Source organism: Lissotriton vulgaris, chromosome 2_1, assembly GCF_964263255.1.
Source record: "Lissotriton vulgaris chromosome 2_1, aLisVul1.2, whole genome shotgun sequence".
Classification (NCBI taxonomy): Eukaryota; Metazoa; Chordata; class Amphibia; order Caudata; family Salamandridae; genus Lissotriton; species Lissotriton vulgaris.
In genome coordinates, this window is record NC_141687.1 from 578,472,431 (window position 1) to 578,490,552 (window position 18,122).

Consider the following 18,122-nt stretch of genomic DNA (forward strand, 5'->3'; position numbering starts at 1 on the left):
ATATAAGTTAATGGGGAAAATACATTCCCCTTATTGTTATTTCAAATCTCCCACTTTGTTTTAAAATGTAGGCATGCATGTTAATGTCAAGCCCCATACAAAAAGGAAGAAAATTCCCTAAAGCAGAACTTTCACCTCTTGTCAGTGCATACTTAAAAGAGCAACTATAAGAAAGAAAACACGTTAAAATGCGTCCTACAGATGCCTTAATTATCCGTGACTGTTAGCTAAAAAACACAAAAAGGCATAAAAACAGTTTTGAAAATCATTACGGGAGATTGTACATAAAGTCCTGGCCGGGCAACCTTAACTGTTTCAGCTATCATGGCAACTTTGCTGCGTCACTTGATAAGTATTAGTAGTGAATGCAGCGCTCTAGTTCTTAGTTGGAAGGCTGTAAATTATACTTTTCTAGTCCATTGTCTATGTCGTTTCTTCTCTCGTTTACCAAACTGTTTCTCTGGTTCGCCGAAACTTAATGTCGCATAAACGGTCATGTAACTCAGGCTTGTAGAGTTCGACAGTAAGAATAGGAACCAGAGCAGGTCAAGGCCATTTGAAGAGGTGCGACATACACAGGGCGAATTGACTGCCTGGCTTCAAAATGGCGGCAGCATGTCTGTTGCGGGCAAGCCTTTGCGCAAGCGTTTGGCAGAGTAGATCTGTTCTTTCCCAGCATGCCGTGCTCCGTGAATCCTGAACCTACGTTGTGAGACGTGTCTTTCCGGTGGTGACAGCAGCAATAGCAGCAACAGCAGAAGAGATGGTGAGAGAATGTCAGAATAGTGGCCGGGATTTTGAGGGGAACGACTCGCGAAAAAAAATAGAAAATGAATATTTGCAGACCGCATCACTCTGTCATCACCCCTTCTATGAACTTGTATCTGCCTGCATTTGTTTACTCTCTCCTGACAAGAGTTTTTCATAGCACCAGATCTCAATCGCCAGACACTTTTTAGTAATACTGCTCACAGGAAGGCTGTGGAGAGGGATTATTGCTCTGTGTTATGTGAACCTCGCTAAAGACGAAGAGCAGATAGGCTTTTGGGATAGTTGTGCAGTATTTGCGAACTGATAGCTTACATTGGTGTTATAGAGGGATGCTGCATGCAATCAGGAAGGGCACACACCATGCCAGTTCTATTTTTTTTGCCTAACCAATGTATGTAAATTAATTTTATTTTCGTTAGGTATATTGTGAATAAGTGTATTTCATTTTGATATATGTAAATCTGTCATGTATTTAGCGTTCCTGGACCTATTTTGAACACCTCCTAACCTCTTCCTAGATGTGCAGTGTTATCGGTTATCTATCCCATATCCTACTAAGTCACAAACACTCAGTCCTGCCTAGTGTCATGCATTAGTGGTGACACTAACGCATTTCAGTGTGGATCACCGCACTGAAATGCATTGTCACGCAATATAGGCATATCGCTTCAGCTGTCAAGCCATTAGCGCTGCCTACTGCTAAAGCAAAGCTGGAGTGGTGGCAGCGCGCTCGCTCCCTTGCGTGCGCGCTCTGTTCACAGGCTTGGGGACCGGCTCGACTGACTGCTACAGTGTATCAACACAGAAGGAGATTTCCGGTGGTGGTGCCGCTCTGACTGCGTCACGTCGAGGTAGCGGTTGCAGCAAATCATGGCAGCACTCCTTTACTCGCACCACCGCGTGGTCCCCGGCTGCAGTAAATTTAAAATGACAACGATGGCCCCACTGCGAATTGCTGAGGGAGTTACCGTTGCAGCTGGCAGGCCGGTCCGCTCCCACGGTAAACTCGAATTGCAGTGGCTCGCGGTTCGCGGCCTGAGGTGGCTTCACAAGCAAGTGGAGACTGACTGTGTTTGCTGCATGCAGCCTACCGAGTGAGTTAATATGAATAATAATTTCTAGGAAATAATTAGTTTTTTAGCAGCAGCGCTATCAGCTGACTCAGTGGCGGTCCTGTTGCAGTAAACTGTAGTTCAGAGTTAGCTTGCGGGCTGGGCTGTGTGTGACCAAGTGTTTTTCTGAGCTGCGGCCCGTGCCCGGGGGTACATGCTGCTGTCAGCGCCGGTTACAAGAGAAGCTGTACTTGGATTTCAGAAGAGTCCACACGAGGTCCAGCTCATAGGCGAGGCCAAAAGCAAAAGGAAACGTAATCAAACTCTGTGAAAACAGGAGTGTAGGAGCCTGGAGGCGGACGCAATCCTGTGCCGGTCGCTGCACCACACGGGATTCCAAAGAGGGGATGTTTTCTAGCAGAATAAATAACGGAGTTGTGAATAGTGTGCACTGTTTCAGTAAAATTGTATGGTTATTGCTGCTTTGTCTTGCCGTCATGTCAGGGAACCAATCCCTGCCGCTCCCGATCATCTCGAGTTTCGTCAGTAATTATCCCAGGACCACAACCTGTTGCTAACGCCAGAGACTGAAGACGAACCAATGCAATGAAACTGACCTGGCTGAATTTTCGGTTTCCTAATTGTTCTGTAAAATGAAGAGAGGCCAATCCGTGTATCCAGAGGATGAAAAGGAAAGGCACTGTTTTGTTTGGCCTCCTTTCATTTTACAGAATAAGAGCAGGAAACCGAAAATACAGCCAGGTCAGTTACGGACCCCGATCCAGCACTACTGTCTGTGTTGATACATTACGGAGACCCGCAAAGGTAGAACTCGACTGAAGCACTGGGTAGGTTTGCTGTTAACACTCCTCTGTTAACTGGTGGGTATCGAGGGTTATAAGCAGGAGGGGAATCGACGCTGAGAGTTAGCTATTCCCAGTATAAGAATTGGCTTGGTAGTTTGGTCTGCCCTGTTCCCATGATGCACTGGGCCAGGGTCAGACTAATTTGCATATAGCCAAGTTCTGAGCTGGGATGGTGCAGTGAGCTAAAAAACGGTGATGGATCAAGCCCTGATCTTTGGACTGGGTAAGAGTGGTCTGCTTAATTCAGACACTCTGTTCATCACCACCCCCTTTTCTGAATCAGAGAGTTAGCTATTAGGCCCCGGGCCTCGAGTCAAGGGTAGACGCGGTAACTCACAGCTGTCTACACAGTTTTATCCTATAGAGAAGCTTGCCCCTGCACACTCTGCAGCCCTTTGCAAATATTCTGCACTGTTGATATTACGTTTCTGACTGCTACCATGTGATGTTGGTGCCCTGAACGGATGTCTCATTGGTATCTGTATCTTAAGTTTCCATTTCAGGGATCTAGAGCAGTTCGAAGATGTTTTAGTGCTTTTATTTTGCTCACAAGGAAGTGTCACTCATAGTTGTTGAATGTCACTCATATTTACTCAGAAATTGTGGAAATGTCACACAAGCAACCTGAAACCTTGGCAGCTATGAACACTCCCTTTTCCATATTGGTCTTAAAATTGCAGGCAGGTAACCGAATACTTATTTTTGGATAAAATATCTCTTGGTTTTTGTTATATATAAAAAACGATGAGCGAACTCGTCCTGTTACTCAAAAGTAGCTCTTCAGTTCTTTTGACAAATTGTAGCGAATACATTTCCAGAGTAGACAGACCAGTGTTTCTTCTAAATGTGGATTATGCTAGGGCTTTTTTAAAGGAGCTGCTGAGCGAATCATAAGGGCATAGTATGATTTGAATTGTAATTAAAAGTCAGCACCTAGTAAATTTAAGCTCCTTTCAAGAGATTAAATGGAAGCGAAATGTCATGAGAAGAGTACACAATACTATGGCGCTTTATGGAAGACAGCCTTAGTGAAGACACCACACACGATGTTTGTTTCTTTAAACTTGCGGGTAACGGGAAAATGGTCAGCACCCAGGGTTGCGCCCTTACTGGAACTGGTACCTGAGTATTTTACCATTTGAAGTTTTCTACAAGATTTAAAGTCAGTACCACATCTTATTTTATCTTATAAATTCTTTATTTCGTCCAAAGGTCATAAAAGATTTAATTGTGAAACATTTTCTATAAAATAATCTGAAGTGTTTCAACCAAGTGTTACATAATTTCAATAAAATTGGCAGTTGCAATAAAACAACTTCATTCAATAAAACCTTTTTAAAATATACATGGAGTAATGTCTAATTATTCATACAATTAAAGGTAAGTTTCATGGTTGCAGATATCTTGGTCATTAGTATATCACAACTTTAGCCCCATTCTCTTCCTTATTAGACCCACTATAAACAAATATCTTGATAGCGCAAATATGACATGTGGTAGGGTACTTGTCAGTACCCTCAGCACCTCTTGATGTTTTCCGATTCCCAACGAATTGCATAATGGTTGAATCCATTTGCTCCTTGCCCTATCATACGCTGGGCAAAAAAACGAAATATGTGCAATGTTCTCGATGTTGTTTGTAGGCCCTAAAGTGCATAGAGAACAGGCAAGATCCTCCCCCCCCCCCCCCACTTATTTTACAGTATAGCTCTTGATCTGTAATGTGTTGTGTTTAGATACAGAATTCTTGCTAGGAACGGTTGGATATGATCAAGAAAATCCTCGCGATTCCGGCTTGGCTTAATAGAAAGGAATTCACTTGTTAACCTTCCTAATCTTGGGTCAGAGTGGAGTGCATTCAATGTATATTGCCAATGACTACACTTTTATATTGCCTTTACAAATTGGTGTTAAATTATGTGGTTTAGTCCAGTATGATTCAAGACCTAACTCAATCAGCCATTTCCGGACAAATCTTAACCACGGGGAGGTAAGACATGTATCAATATCCAATAATTCGCGTGCACCTTCTCTATATGCTAGTAACTCTGGCGTAGTCCATAGCCGTATCCAATAGAGCAGTGGACGTAGGGTTGCGAGATGACCTATTTGCTTCAAATTTAGATCGTGGAACAGTGGGCAAGTGGTGTTGATTGGGGTAGTCCTAATAATCTCCTTGCAAACTTGTTTTCCCCAGCTGTTAGATGTCGGATGTCGCTTGTGCCCCTCTGATCCATACAATGCTGCAGCCTGGACCTTACATTTATATATCTCGAGTGCTGGTGTCACAGCTTTCCTTGTAGTTGAGCTGTACTTCTTAAGGATTGCCCTTGACCCTTGGGCTAACCTTAAGGCTAATTGGTTTATTTGCTAGATCCAGGCTAGTTTGTGTCTAGTAATATGCCCAAATAAGTAAACTTAGTGGCATATTCTGTTTTCTCATTACTGAGCACGAGATTCTTTTTAAGTGTCTTTTGTGGGTTTATGGCCATGTACTTAGTTTTATTTGCATTTATTTCTAAGCCCTTTTTTGTACAGTATATATCTATTAAACCCGTTCAACATATTTTGTAGCCTCTTCATGGTCTGTGATATCAGAATGGTGTCGTCTGCGAAGAGCAGCGCCGGCACCAAATTCCCATTTAGCCTTGGAGGATCGTTTGCTTGGTCGTGTAGGTGGTCCACCACATAAGTTAAGTTCCACTGACGAGCTTTAATGGCGTAAAAAAATCAGGATATCAGGAGAGTGCATCAGTGAAACACAATTTGCACTAATTCTTTTAATCAAAGGAGATTTACTAATTTTTTCAAAAAAGTTTTATATAGCGCAAACTCGACGAAAAGGTATCGGAGCGCTTTATATTAGCACCAGTTGTGTTACAGACGGACACATTCATTTTGTTAGGCACAGGGAGATTAAGGGATCTTCCCACAATCACAGGGTGTTGAGCGTCCCTGCCCAGACTCTAACCTGGTTCTCCAGCTTCGAGGCTGACTGCTCTAGCCGTTGGATCACATCACTTCCCTGAAAAATAAAATAAATAAATTAAATTGAAAAATAAAACGGGTAATGTTAGGATCACACCGTCCAGAAAGCTATTGGGACTTTACTAAAGGCACAACACACACTTTTAAAACGCTCTGTGCTGCTTGCTATATGTCCATCACCACCCCCTTTTGCATATAGCCGTGTCTGAACTGGCTGGCAGAGTGGGCTAAAGAACGGTGATGGATTAAACCCAGATCTTTTGACTGGGTGTGAGTGTTTGATTGATTCGGATGCTCTGTCCATCACCACCCCCTTTTGTACCGCTTTTGGCCGCCATAAGTGTGGCAGGGTATGCTCAGACGTGAGTCCCTTGCTCAGTTTGCCACTGGATTCAAGCGAGCCGGGCTGAAGACGGCTGGAATGCCAGAAACCGGTCCTCGGAAGCTTGTTTGGTATCTTTTTCAGCATTCCGCCATTTTCTGTGAGTGGCACCACATCTTTTTTTATTAATATGAGCTACACATGTCACTCCTGAATATTGAGAGCAACCTTTCACAAACAAAAAAAATGTTGACAAATTACCAACTACAAATGTGATGCCTTTTACCTTATCTTTCTTATATCTCATTTTATTTGTAAATTGAACACTTTGTACTCTCGGACTTTGCATCCATGCTCTTCTCACTTTTGCACTGCGGCTTCAACTACACAGTGTAAGGGGTAGAAGTAGCCCATTTCACTTTACCAGCTGGATCCAGCTAGCCACAGTAACAAGTTAACTCAACCTATCCACTGCCGTGCAGATGTTAGAAACCACTCTTATAGTGAAGAATCTTTTAAATTAAGATGACAACAATCATACCTCATTGATTGTAATTTACTCCCATGGTTACCATTCTTAACTGAATGCCCAGTAAGATATTTACTCCCTATACTAGCTGTGTCATAATTCACCTGATACATCTTGATCACTTTGAAAGATAATTTGGCATCCCTAAAGCAAACAAAAAGCTGGCCTGTAGAATGGAGAGGAAATGTCACAACAATGAGCATCTAAATGGAGAACACTTGTACAGAGAGCCTTCCCTGCTGAATGGGCGAAAATATTGTGAGCACAGCGTTAATTCCTTTCCAAGTCAAGTGTTAAGTTTGTTACAAAGCAAGATAAGGTTTGACGAAGGACATAGGTGTTATGGTAAAGATTAGGTTTAGGGTTATGAGTAGTGTTTGTGAAAGGTTTAGGGTAAGGTTACTGATAGAGTAGAGAAAGAAACATGGTAAGTTTGGGTTAGGATTCTAACAGAATAGAGGAGTTACATTCTGTGTTATTTGTGAAGGCTTGGATGGTTTTGCAATTATTGATTGATTGTACTACGTTTTTTGTCATGACAGGTTACTGAGAAGCCCAACAATATCCAGGTTAACTTGACATGTAACCCCACAAAAAGTGATGATGTTGTAATTTATAGTGCGGATACTCCTTTTTGTCATTTAAAGTATTGAGAAAGAGGCAGAGGTATTCGGGACCATATCAGGGTATCATATCCACTATAACAAGACATTGATTATCCTTTATAATTGACGCAGTGTGGGTGGAAAGGCTTCTAAGATGGTGCCCATGATTTTGGGGTTTGTTTGACTGCTTACATAGGGCCAATTACCTGGGGTAGCTATAAATAGTTTTGTATACAATGAGGAGTTGCCACTGTTGCCATTCTACTAGTTATTGTTCTTGGTCATTTTAATATTGTCAAAATCAATATTCATCCCCCCAGGCCTTGTTCTATTCCACTCTCTGCCCCAAATGCCCTTTTTGTTATGTTAGAATCCTCTCTTAGGATGGTAAAACGTAAGACGAACGAGTAAGAAACAATCTGAACTGCATCAACCCGTCAACTATCGGTGTGGGACTAATAACTTGCAGTCCTCCCATTCTGTATAATTTACCGGAAACTGTGGATAGACCTGGGGAGGGGAGTATCTTGGAGAGATTCTCCTCCACTTTCCCTGTATCCAGCTTGACATTCGCAGTGGTCTTGAGTGTACACCTATTAAAAGTGTTATATCCACGACAATGTAAGAATCCATTTGTGACTCCCTGAGATGGACTCGTTAAGGTAGGTTAGTTTAGTCTTGAGTCTCTCTAAATCCAAATCTTAGGCCGGAGCCCTCGAAGGACTCTACGGGGGCAGAACTTCAAGTTAGGAAAAACTGTTAGGAGAATGTGCCTCCCATTACATCCAGTGTACAAATTTGTCATCCGGAGTGGTGCGTTGTGCGAAGGAAGTGCCATTTTTAGCACATCATTTGGCACCTTGTTCTGCTTTTTTCTCCATGGCAATAATATGACACATTGTGGAATGTTACATACGTTTTATAAATCACTTGTATAGAGCTTATGCGGCCCAAAAGCTGATGTAAAGCTTTTGAAGGCACATTTTAACAATGAGTGTATTGAAAGGAAACCGCTTTGCCTTTTATATGTTGGGATTTTATTTGGTAAATTTAGCATGAGTTGAATTTAGTACTGGTCAAAAACGTTACTGCAATGGGAGGGTCCTGGGTAGGCGCCAGTTTTCTAGTCTTTGTTAGGAAGTAATAATTGCACTATTTTAACTAAAACTGCAATGGCTTATACTTTAAGACTGGAAACATTTTGAGCTGAATTCTAAAGTAGTATTATTTTTCATACAACTTTCCAAAATAATTGATTCAATACCTTCTTCTGAAAAGGAGTTAGTCTACGTGAGAGGCTCATTTGTACACCAGGGCTATGGAGAAAAACACAGTGGGATGTCTTTAATGATCTGCTGGCTATTCACATCACTGAGTCCTTCTTCAAGAGTATGTGTCAGAAAAGGTAGATTGAGTGTTGTCTCTGGAAAGCTTCAACTAAAAAAGGATATTAGCTGCAAACTTTACTGTCATTTTCATATTCTAAATACTTGCTTACCATTAACTCTTTTCCATACAGACACTGTAGGAGAATTTATGGCCACTAGGAATGGGTGTGCAGTTTTGGATGCATATGGAAGCCACCCTTTCATCACCTGCTTAAGCTATGTAACCATTACTGTCTTGTGAAATTGTGTGGCGTAATGGGAGGCTGGATAAGGACCCTGCACCTTGGCTCCAAGTTCTAGCAGGTTGTTCCAGTTGGTAGGTTGTGGAGGGGTGGCAGCAACAGGGAACCCTTAGCGCCTTGAGTTTGAGCGAGGAACCTGCCTCATGCCCCCAACCACATTGTCTTGAAGGGAAGGCCATGTCTTTGAAAGGATGCATGTGTTTTATTGTGAGGCTGATTGCGGAGACTAAGTTTGATGCTGCCATGAGCATGGAAGTGCTGCTTTCCTGTGGAAAATTATTTTTGTCACTGAGCTTCATGATTCCGACTCTGACCTCTCTTTGTGGCAAATTCTACCATAAAACTAACTGCAAAGGACCAAAGAGGCTGAAGGTGGGCAGATTTTTGTTTTCCTGCTTAAGTTCTGCAGTCCAAGGCTCTATTTCACCAATGCCTTGTTTCTTTCTGTCTTCCTTAGGAGCTTGAGGCTATGAGCAGATACACCAGCCCGGTGAACCCCGCTGTCTTTCCACATCTGACAGTGGTGCTCCTGGCCATCGGCATGTTCTTCACTGCTTGGTTCTTCGTGTATCCTTTCAATACGAAGTGTCAGTGGCGTCAAGAGAGTTAACAGGATTGTCACTTAAGTGATATGGAATGAGTGTGTGCCATCACAGTTCTTTGGTATTTCGGCACTTTTTTCCGAAGATTGCGGGTCACAGGCTTTGCTGCAATCCATGCCAGTTGATGTGCAGATTTCGAAACCACGTTTTCCGTTCACACTCTGTCTTAATATTTCCTGTTTCTTGTCCATAACTTTTGTTTTGTGTAATATATTGCTTTTATGCATGGGTTTCAAAAACATTCAAATTTACTTCTAAATCTTATAAGCAGTATAGGAAAAAAGAAATGTGTTGAAACCCATGTTTGCTTGCAAACCATCATCAAGGCAAGATCAGATTTGACTAAAATGTGTACTTTTTCTTCAGTGCGCTAGGTTAATGTAGCATCCTATCTTGTGGAGACACTTTCTCGAATAAAACATTCTACAACCAAACATTCAAGTTTAAGATTGCTTAGACATTCCATTTGTGCCAGTTGGCTGGCAGTTCCCTTACTAAACACCTCTTTTTACCCCACATTAATACGTGATGCTTAGAAATTATGTCTCCAGTGAACAAAGGTACAAACATAAATCTACTGACTAGCCCATAACCCTGTATCCTTGGCCTCTATCCCAGGCCCCAAAACACAGGTATTTGACCAGATTCATTGAGTTTGCCCTAGTTCAGGCCAATAGGCAGATAACAATGAAATGGAAGCACATAGTGTCCCCAGTTATGTTGTATGGAAAACAGATATCTTACACTGGGCTAGCTATGAAAGTTATATCCTGCTTAGACAGGCCAAAAGAGAAGGGGTATACTGGAGTTAGCTAGAGGCTAGGAGGCAATATTGTCCTCATTAACAGAAGACGAGGCTGGTTCAATGACTGACACGCCTACTTCCATACCACAAGATGGGTCATAGTCATCTGACAGAAGGACGAAAGATAGTGGCCTGCCGTTGTTGATAAGGATGTGGAAAAGCTGAATGCTTGAGTCTAGATCCAGTTCCACCTGATCCCTTCCTTAAACCTGATTGAGTAAGTACCTCATGGTTGTTGATTATTACATAATGAAGTTGGAACACTGATGTATTCTCATTGACGGGTTCCAAATAAGAGGTAATCTCCTCGAACCATTGGATAATGGTGTTAGACCTTCTTGTCTCTGTTGTCCCCTTCTGCACTGTTGGACTGCATTTACTATGTATATGACTGAAACGTACAAATGTGTATCGATTTTGAAGATGTTATTCACTATCTTTTGTATCAAGAAATTGCTCTCTAGAAAAATTCTTTAATAGAGCTGCCCCCCCCCAAAAAAATTATTAACTTGAGTGCTTAAGATGTGTTAGTTTGTAAATGTCACTAGAACCCACCACTAGTTGTTTTTGTCGCGCACTCTTTCTACCACGTATTTCCTTAAACAATGAAAATCAAATTTTTCACAAGGATGCCATTGGTAAACGAGAAACAAAAGAGCGAGAATTGTCCCCAAAGAGAAACCATCTGGAATGGATTGTAATTAAATGCAAATGCCAATAGAAACAGGGTTTTTCTCATTTTGGAGAATACCACAATATCAGAAATTGATTTAAAATCTCATATGTTTTATACGTTAGCCACTATTCAAAACTTTACAATCTGTACAGTCGGCCACATTGTAAATCCTATATAAAATCCTGAGACCAAACAAGTGATGCATATCCGGATGACTTTGCACAGACAACTTATGACATGTATTTCAGTGGAAAAGTAATAGTATAACGAGGGACTCTTACCAAAGGACCTCACGCTTCTGGTGTTGAATAGTATCAATAATAAGGTGCTGCAATAATCTTAATCACAAGTTAGCTTTTTATTTCTGCATTTATGTTATGTTATGTTATGTTAACTGCATTTATTTTGCGCACAGCTGCTCCAGCGAAGGAGCACAGACATTCTTTTACCGTGGCCATTGTTGTGTCCATGGCATAGCTTTGATAAAGTTATTCCACTAACATCCTGTGCAAATCTTATTTTAGTACCCCTCTCTCCAGGAGATCAGGTACTTATCTTTCTTTTTTGAATGGCAGTTAGCTGTCTTTAAGATGTTGTCCTGCTCTATACTTGCAAATGCTGTTCTGTGGTATTCAGTCTGACTGCTGTACTTTAAAACTGTAAAAACTGCCTATTCCTAAGACACTGTATTAGGTTTAGGCCGCTAACTCTGAAGAAAGGACCTGTGTGACCTGAAAAGCTAATGTGCAATTCTGTGTTTCTTTTTGGGTAAATAATACGTTTTAATCTTTACAACATGGATATTCCTTGGCATAAAGTGACGAGTACAGAAATGTACTTAAAAATATTATAATCTTCAACCAATAGTTGTTAAAACGAACATTCAAAGTGATTTGCCTGTCATTGGGTACATTCTGAGATGTATATGACAGCAGCCACCTAAAAGAAGAGAGGCTGCTTTGGATCCCCTTGCCTAGTTCTTGCCCTTAACCACTAGATTCAGCTATGAGGTGACGTCGACCAAGTACACGCGGGACATCTACAAAGAGCTGCTCATCTCATTAGTGGCCTCACTCTTCATGGGCTTTGGGGTCTTGTTCCTGTTGCTCTGGGTGGGGATCTATGTGTGAACAGGTACGAGAGTGACATATTCATTTCCAGGGATCTTCCTGACTCATTGGACTGCTTCATACATATTGTGCTCCTTACTCTCTTGACTGTGGACTCACTCTGTGTGTGTGTGTTTTCCCCTCCTGTGCTGGTATCTTGCTTTTTTGATTGCCGAATCATACCCATCCCCACTCAGAGTGGCACCCTCGTTCACTCCACTCCCCCATTGCTTGCCAACCCCTCTCACAAGATTGGTCCCATCTGCTAGCTGTACTTCAACGCTGTTGTTTATAGGGCTACACACCCATTGTCTTGGCTGAGCTACCAAGCTCCTGAATGCTGCTTACATACCCCTGTTTTTTTGATTTTAGACTTCCCAACCCACTCACTAGCTTTGCTCCCCCTGCGCCCGATAGGCCCTCCCCCCTGCCCACACCCACTTATCTCCCCTATCACTTTGATTTTCTTTCCTTTGTTCTCTCAGGTTCTCCCTCTTTTCCTTTCTCCTGTGGTCCTAACTTTTTACTTTGCTTCTTATGTTTGCTGTACTATTCTGTCACTGATCTCTCATTTATTAGGCATTGCCTTCTAGCTCTGTGACCATCTCCCTATAGATTGTATATGTCTGCCTTCTGCTTGCTTGATTCCTTCTTTCTGCGGTCTGGATTCCTTCTTGTGCCCAGTGAGATCCAATCTTCTATTTGCTGCATTTCTTCTTGGTGCTCTCCGATCAGTGTGTTCTCTTCTTGTTTCAGAGTGTACATGGAGGTCCTTTTTACTTCTGTCTGTTTGAAGTTCCAGACATTATGGAAGGATGATGGGATCACCCTGCTGAGATGTGGACAGCAACCACACTTGTCTGCACATGGATTGTCTCTCTGCCATTCTGGGAAGTTGATATTTTTTATTGTTTGGAAACATTGCCCCTCTTTGTAATAAAATAACTTCTGCTGCAACCCCTTCTTTGTGGTGTACGTGGTGTGTCTTGAAAAGTTGATGCATTTGATTTTTCATAACAGGTACCAATTAGTGGAACACTAAAGGAAGTTGTAAAATTGCTGTTTTTTGTATTACTGAGCAAGTACTGGAGTCCTTTTTTTGACGGAGTACTTCTTATGAAATTACACGCTGCTGTGATTGAGTTACCGTACAATACTGAAAGGAAGTTTATGCTCCTGGGATACCGCATCACTGCTGTAAGTCTTATGGGGCCCTAGCAAGCATTACACACTGATGGCTATCCTCACTCAGTGAATGTATCTAATAGGAATCGGATAATAATAACAAGTTACGCCATCTCCACTAGAAGCAAAACTGTTAGACCCTCACCCTTTCTAGTAGTGGCATGCTTCATCACTGAGTCTCATCCTAGTACTTAAAAAGCAGGATGGGCTCAACCATTTTCCAAGGAGTTCTTTTGATATAGAGTAGCAGCCAGGGTCTTGTCTTCAAAGAATAAAAATACTTTGAGCAAACCAGGTATTCCTTCATTGGTGGTTGCTCGGGTATGGATAAAAAAAATTCCGGGATAAAAAGTTATAGGATAATGGCCCTTTTTTCCTACAATTCTTTTGACATATTTCAGCGCATTAAAAAAATTGCCCCCTACTGTCCAGGGCATTCCTCAGGACAGAAAAGTTCCCAGAAGTCTTGTCTCCGTCTACCTCGGAATTAAAGGGGAACAGAGAATCGCACAACATTCATTGCATTCAAGAACTGGCTTACTAGCCCAAACTACTGGAGCAGTTTTCACTCTTGATTCCTGTAAGAAGAAGAATGGATACATACATTTTAGTGAGTTTATTGCATCTATGAGTGTGTTCAAATCCATGGCAGTCGTGCAGAGCAAAAGAGACAATCCATAATAGCCAAATGGTTCCTCAGTAGTACACAATAACTCAAGTTTTTAGTGTCCTTGTCAGTGCACTATTTCGAATCATGCTGTGAAAGACAATGCACACTGAAATTCCGAGAATATTGTTCTTGTTAATGGCAGACAGACTTAATGTGTTCATAAAGATGCACAGACAGATGACATATATAAAAACATAACTATTCTTACCCTATTCTGAAATTCTCGTGGACAATACAGGAGGGAGGGGGTGTTTCCTAAAGTCACACACTGATGGCTGAAATGTTATTAATCAATACAGCCACACACCTGTCTAATGCCATGCTGATCAAAATAAAAGCAAGTGAGGACAATTTAAACATAGATCAAAATTGGGGTATTCGAAAAGAAATTGGATGAGACGAATGAAGAGATTGGCGAATCCAAAGAATTCCTTATACAGAGTAAGGTCAATAAACTGCAAAATGACCTCAACAAGTTTTTGCATGAGAAAATCTATCCCTGGAACATGGTTGAGCACATCCTGGTTTTAGCTATCAGGATAAGGGCTGATGATGAAGCATGCCACTACTAGACTGAGTGAGGCTCTAACAAAATAAACTTTTGCTTCTAGCGCAGATGATATAACTTGTTATTATCTGATTCCTATCAGATACATTCACTGGCTGAGGCTACCCATTGGTGTGCATTGTTGATATTTTAGGGAGAATGTATGCTCCTACCCCCCCCCCCCCCCCACACCACCAACATTTTCTCTCCCCTTCCTGGAAAGGGGGGGGGGGGGCTAGCTTTCTACCATCCCATTCGGTTCTTTGTAATTTGAATTCTGAACAGTGCACGGCTGCAGGGGTACCATAAAAAATGAAAACATTTTTTTCATAAAGTTCTTGAGATTAATTGTAGTTGAGCGCAATGACAGAACAACTAGGATTAGACTACTGATGAAATGGTATCCATGATTTTATCGCCACCACATCTGATAAGCGAAATTAACATAACTCAAGCCCTAGCACAAGCCAAAAGTTTGGAGCAATTGACTGATTTTAAAGTATCCAAGTGAAAATATTTTTACATGGGGCAATCATAATAGACTACCTAAGGACAAATACTGCGCCCATGGGCCTCATAGTGAACAATCATTCCAGAATATTTTTGAATGAAAATTATTCAGAAAGGATTGGTGCTTGATTACGTGACATTGTTCTAGAGACTGCCTAATTTTCATAATCAATACAGCCAAACTCCTGACTGACGCCATACTGATCAAAACAAGGACTGGCAACGTTAATAGGTTTCGACTATGTGAAATCTATGCGACGCCTCTGGGATTACAGTTGCTGGTTTGGGTTCTATATGTAAGCAACAAGTACCCCCTGGTCAATCAGAAATCACATTTCTAGGACAGGGCAAGACACAGTGAATGATAACTTCCTAGACCATTATTAAAATAAAACACATCTTCTAAATGTTGTGTCTTAGTCAAAGTAACCACAATAACTAATTGCATGCAATATTTACCTTTTATTAAAAAGATTTATTTATTCATGAATAACACAAAATAAAAAAACACTATTCTTCCATATAAACGCTGTCTGTGTTAATGGCATGCAACAGCAGTTCGTCCATCCCACTTGGTCTCAATTGGGGGGGCACTAAAGACTTTGGGTCTCATTAATGTTTTTTTGCCGTAGGGCAGCGCAGCAGGCCTTGCTGCTGTGCTGCCCGACGGCAAAAGAAAAGGACAGCAATGCGCCATATGTAGTATTGTATTATTATTAGAATGTTTACTACTTGAGGACTCATTGGAATTCTCTAGGTTCATTCGATGTAGAATCCTAGTTGAACCTTCCTTGTACAGTGTTGCATGTAATTCTACACCATAACTATTAGATAACCGCGCATTCCTGTCCTTTTCCCCAGCGCCTGGGCACAGCAGGCTGTTGTACACCATTGCAGGCACCTTTGCACCATCACCACCATGGGAATCCTTCCTGCATAGAAACAATCACAAGAGGTGCTTTTTCCTCTTTCCATGTGTGCTGCATTCACACATTGACCGAGGAAAAACAAGGAGAAATAAAGATATTTCTCCTCATTGTGCCTCCCTTCCACCTTCCCTGGGGAGGCGTACTTTTTTGGCGCTGCCTCAGACTTATGATTTCTCGTAAACCTGGGGCAGTGTCAAAAAGCCATGAATGTTGGTGGGAATGCCCCCAGCAACATCGTTGGAACGCCCCTTTCCTAGTTTTCTGCGTGAAAGTGGCACATATTTATAAGGCCATGAAAAGCCACATAACATGGCTTTTTGTGGCCTTATAAATATGCCAGTGGCACATTGCGCCTCCAGAACATCAAAAAAGTGATGTTCCGGAGGCACAAAAGTGCCAGTAGGGCTTCATGATCAAGGCCCTTTGTAATCAGTTTAAGGTATCCCTGGATAATTGTTAGCGCCACATCAAATCCTGTCCTCCTCCCATCGTCCTGCCATCATACCGCAATGACTCCCGCTCCCACAACAAAGACCAGATTTTCTTTCCGCCCAGGGCGCTGTCCAGGTCGATCTGATTCAGGGTCGGCCCAGAAGTTACCTTTCATTGCTAAGCAGAGATTGTTTGACAGGGTTTGGGCAATAAATGAGTCTTTATTTACTTACATATTTAATTCTGTCTTTGTATGCACCCATGCATATCTATACATTGATGTGGACACACCTCTAAACAAAGTCAGATTTAAACATTTTAAGCAAACATGTACAAACACACACATTTACAGAAAACAGAAAAGGGACGCTATAGTTAGGTGACGATTCCAGTCATAAGGTCATGTTTTAAACTTTGAAAAAACACTGACATTCACTAGTTATAGTTCTGAAACCAAATTGAACCTCGCCATGCATTGCATATGACCTTACATATTACATAATTCATGACATGTTCAATGATATCACTGATGACATCATTCACTGAGTGTGAGAGTTTGCTATACACTTCTGACTTTGAAAGGTATTTAGTGAGCTGCATCATTCTAAGGCAAATTTCTATAGCTACTGTAGAGCTAATGAGTGCGTGGTTTTGCAACATGCTTGGCCTCCAAACGGGTCTTGCATATGTGGAGGGTATGGGCCGTCTGTGAAGAGTTGTCTGCAGGACAAAGATTATTAAAAGGCTTATTTACAAGCCCTTTGCGCCACCAGTGCGCCACTTGGGTTGCCGTGCAACACCCATGGCTTCTGCCTCATTTCCAGATTTACGAGAAATCATAAACCTGGAAATGCTTTAGAATGCTATGCTTCCCTAGGGGCGGCGTAGGGAGGTGCAACAAGGAGAAATGTTTTCATTTCTCTTCGTTTTTTTTCCTCTTTTCATAAGTGCTGGAAGGGTGCCTGAGTCGGTGCATGGCAGCTAATTGTGGGCCAGCGCAGGGCAGAGCAAAGGCATTTGTCATATTCTTGTAATTATGACGCATCGCTTTACTTCAGAATTAACAGAGCGCGGCGAAGCCAAATGTCTTGCAGCACCACACTGCATTAATTACTTGTAAATAATGCCATATGTGTACTGGATACTTCACTACCTAACAGGATACGAGGTTTTATAGGTAGTGGGCCCTCCATGAAAAGTTATGCATGTTTGAAGGCAGAGCCTAGCAGGGTTTTCATGACCTACCGGGGCTTGGGTGTGTGGGAGGAGTGGCCTCTCCATAAACTGTTGTGCACATGGAGGTGCCTGTACATAGTAAGGCTCGTCCACCTAAGGGGCTTGGATGTCTGGAGGGAGTAGACTCTCTTTGAAGAGCTGAGCATAGCAGGTGCATTGCTGGGGCTCTGCCACTTATTGTAGCTTGAGTGCTTTGAGGGTGTGGGCTCTTTGTGAAGAGCTGTGCACAGGAGGATCACTGTACACTGTATGTGTTTGACCACCTAATTTGGTGTGGGTGTCTGGAGTAATTGGTCTCTCCATGAAGAGTAGTAGGGACATGAGCACCTTGAGTGGGTTTGGATGTTTTGAAGCAGGCAATCAATCAATTAAGCAGGATTTATAAAGCATGGGTATCCCGGCGCTGAGAGCCAGGCTGCTCAGGTGTCATTGGTCGAATAGCCAGGTCTTCAGACTCCTGAATTCCTGAAGAGAGGGCGAGTTCCGGAGATGGAGTGGGAGGCCATCCGGAGATGGAGTGGGACTTAGTGGTGAGGTAGGAGAAGGAGAGTCCTCCACTGTTGCTTTGGCAGATGCAGGTGGTGAGCGAGGGAGAAGGAAGCAGAGTGTTAGAGTCTGAAGAGTTGGTGGAAGCTCAGGCGGTGGTCTATGTATCCTG

The 18,122-nt window shown here is 42.2% G+C and overlaps 1 protein-coding gene across 1 annotated transcript; it reads left to right on the forward strand.

Moving 5' to 3' along the window:
- Positions 1 to 638: 638 nt before the first annotated feature.
- TMEM258 (transmembrane protein 258) lies at positions 639 to 12,912 on the forward strand. Its single transcript, XM_086955581.1, has 4 exons — positions 639 to 766; positions 9,221 to 9,330; positions 11,850 to 11,980; positions 12,712 to 12,912. The coding sequence occupies exons 1-3, from the start codon at positions 764 to 766 to the stop codon at positions 11,974 to 11,976; spliced, it is 240 nt and encodes a 79-aa protein (XP_086811707.1). The 5' UTR covers positions 639 to 763; the 3' UTR covers positions 11,977 to 11,980; positions 12,712 to 12,912.
- Positions 12,913 to 18,122: the final 5,210 nt, after the last annotated feature.

Excerpts from the sequence above, each read along its gene's own strand:
- TMEM258 (XM_086955581.1), top strand. Across the intron at positions 9,331-11,849 it reads TTCACTGCTTGGTTCTTCGT|CTATGAGGTGACGTCGACCA; the intron begins GTATCCTTTCAA and ends CACTAGATTCAG.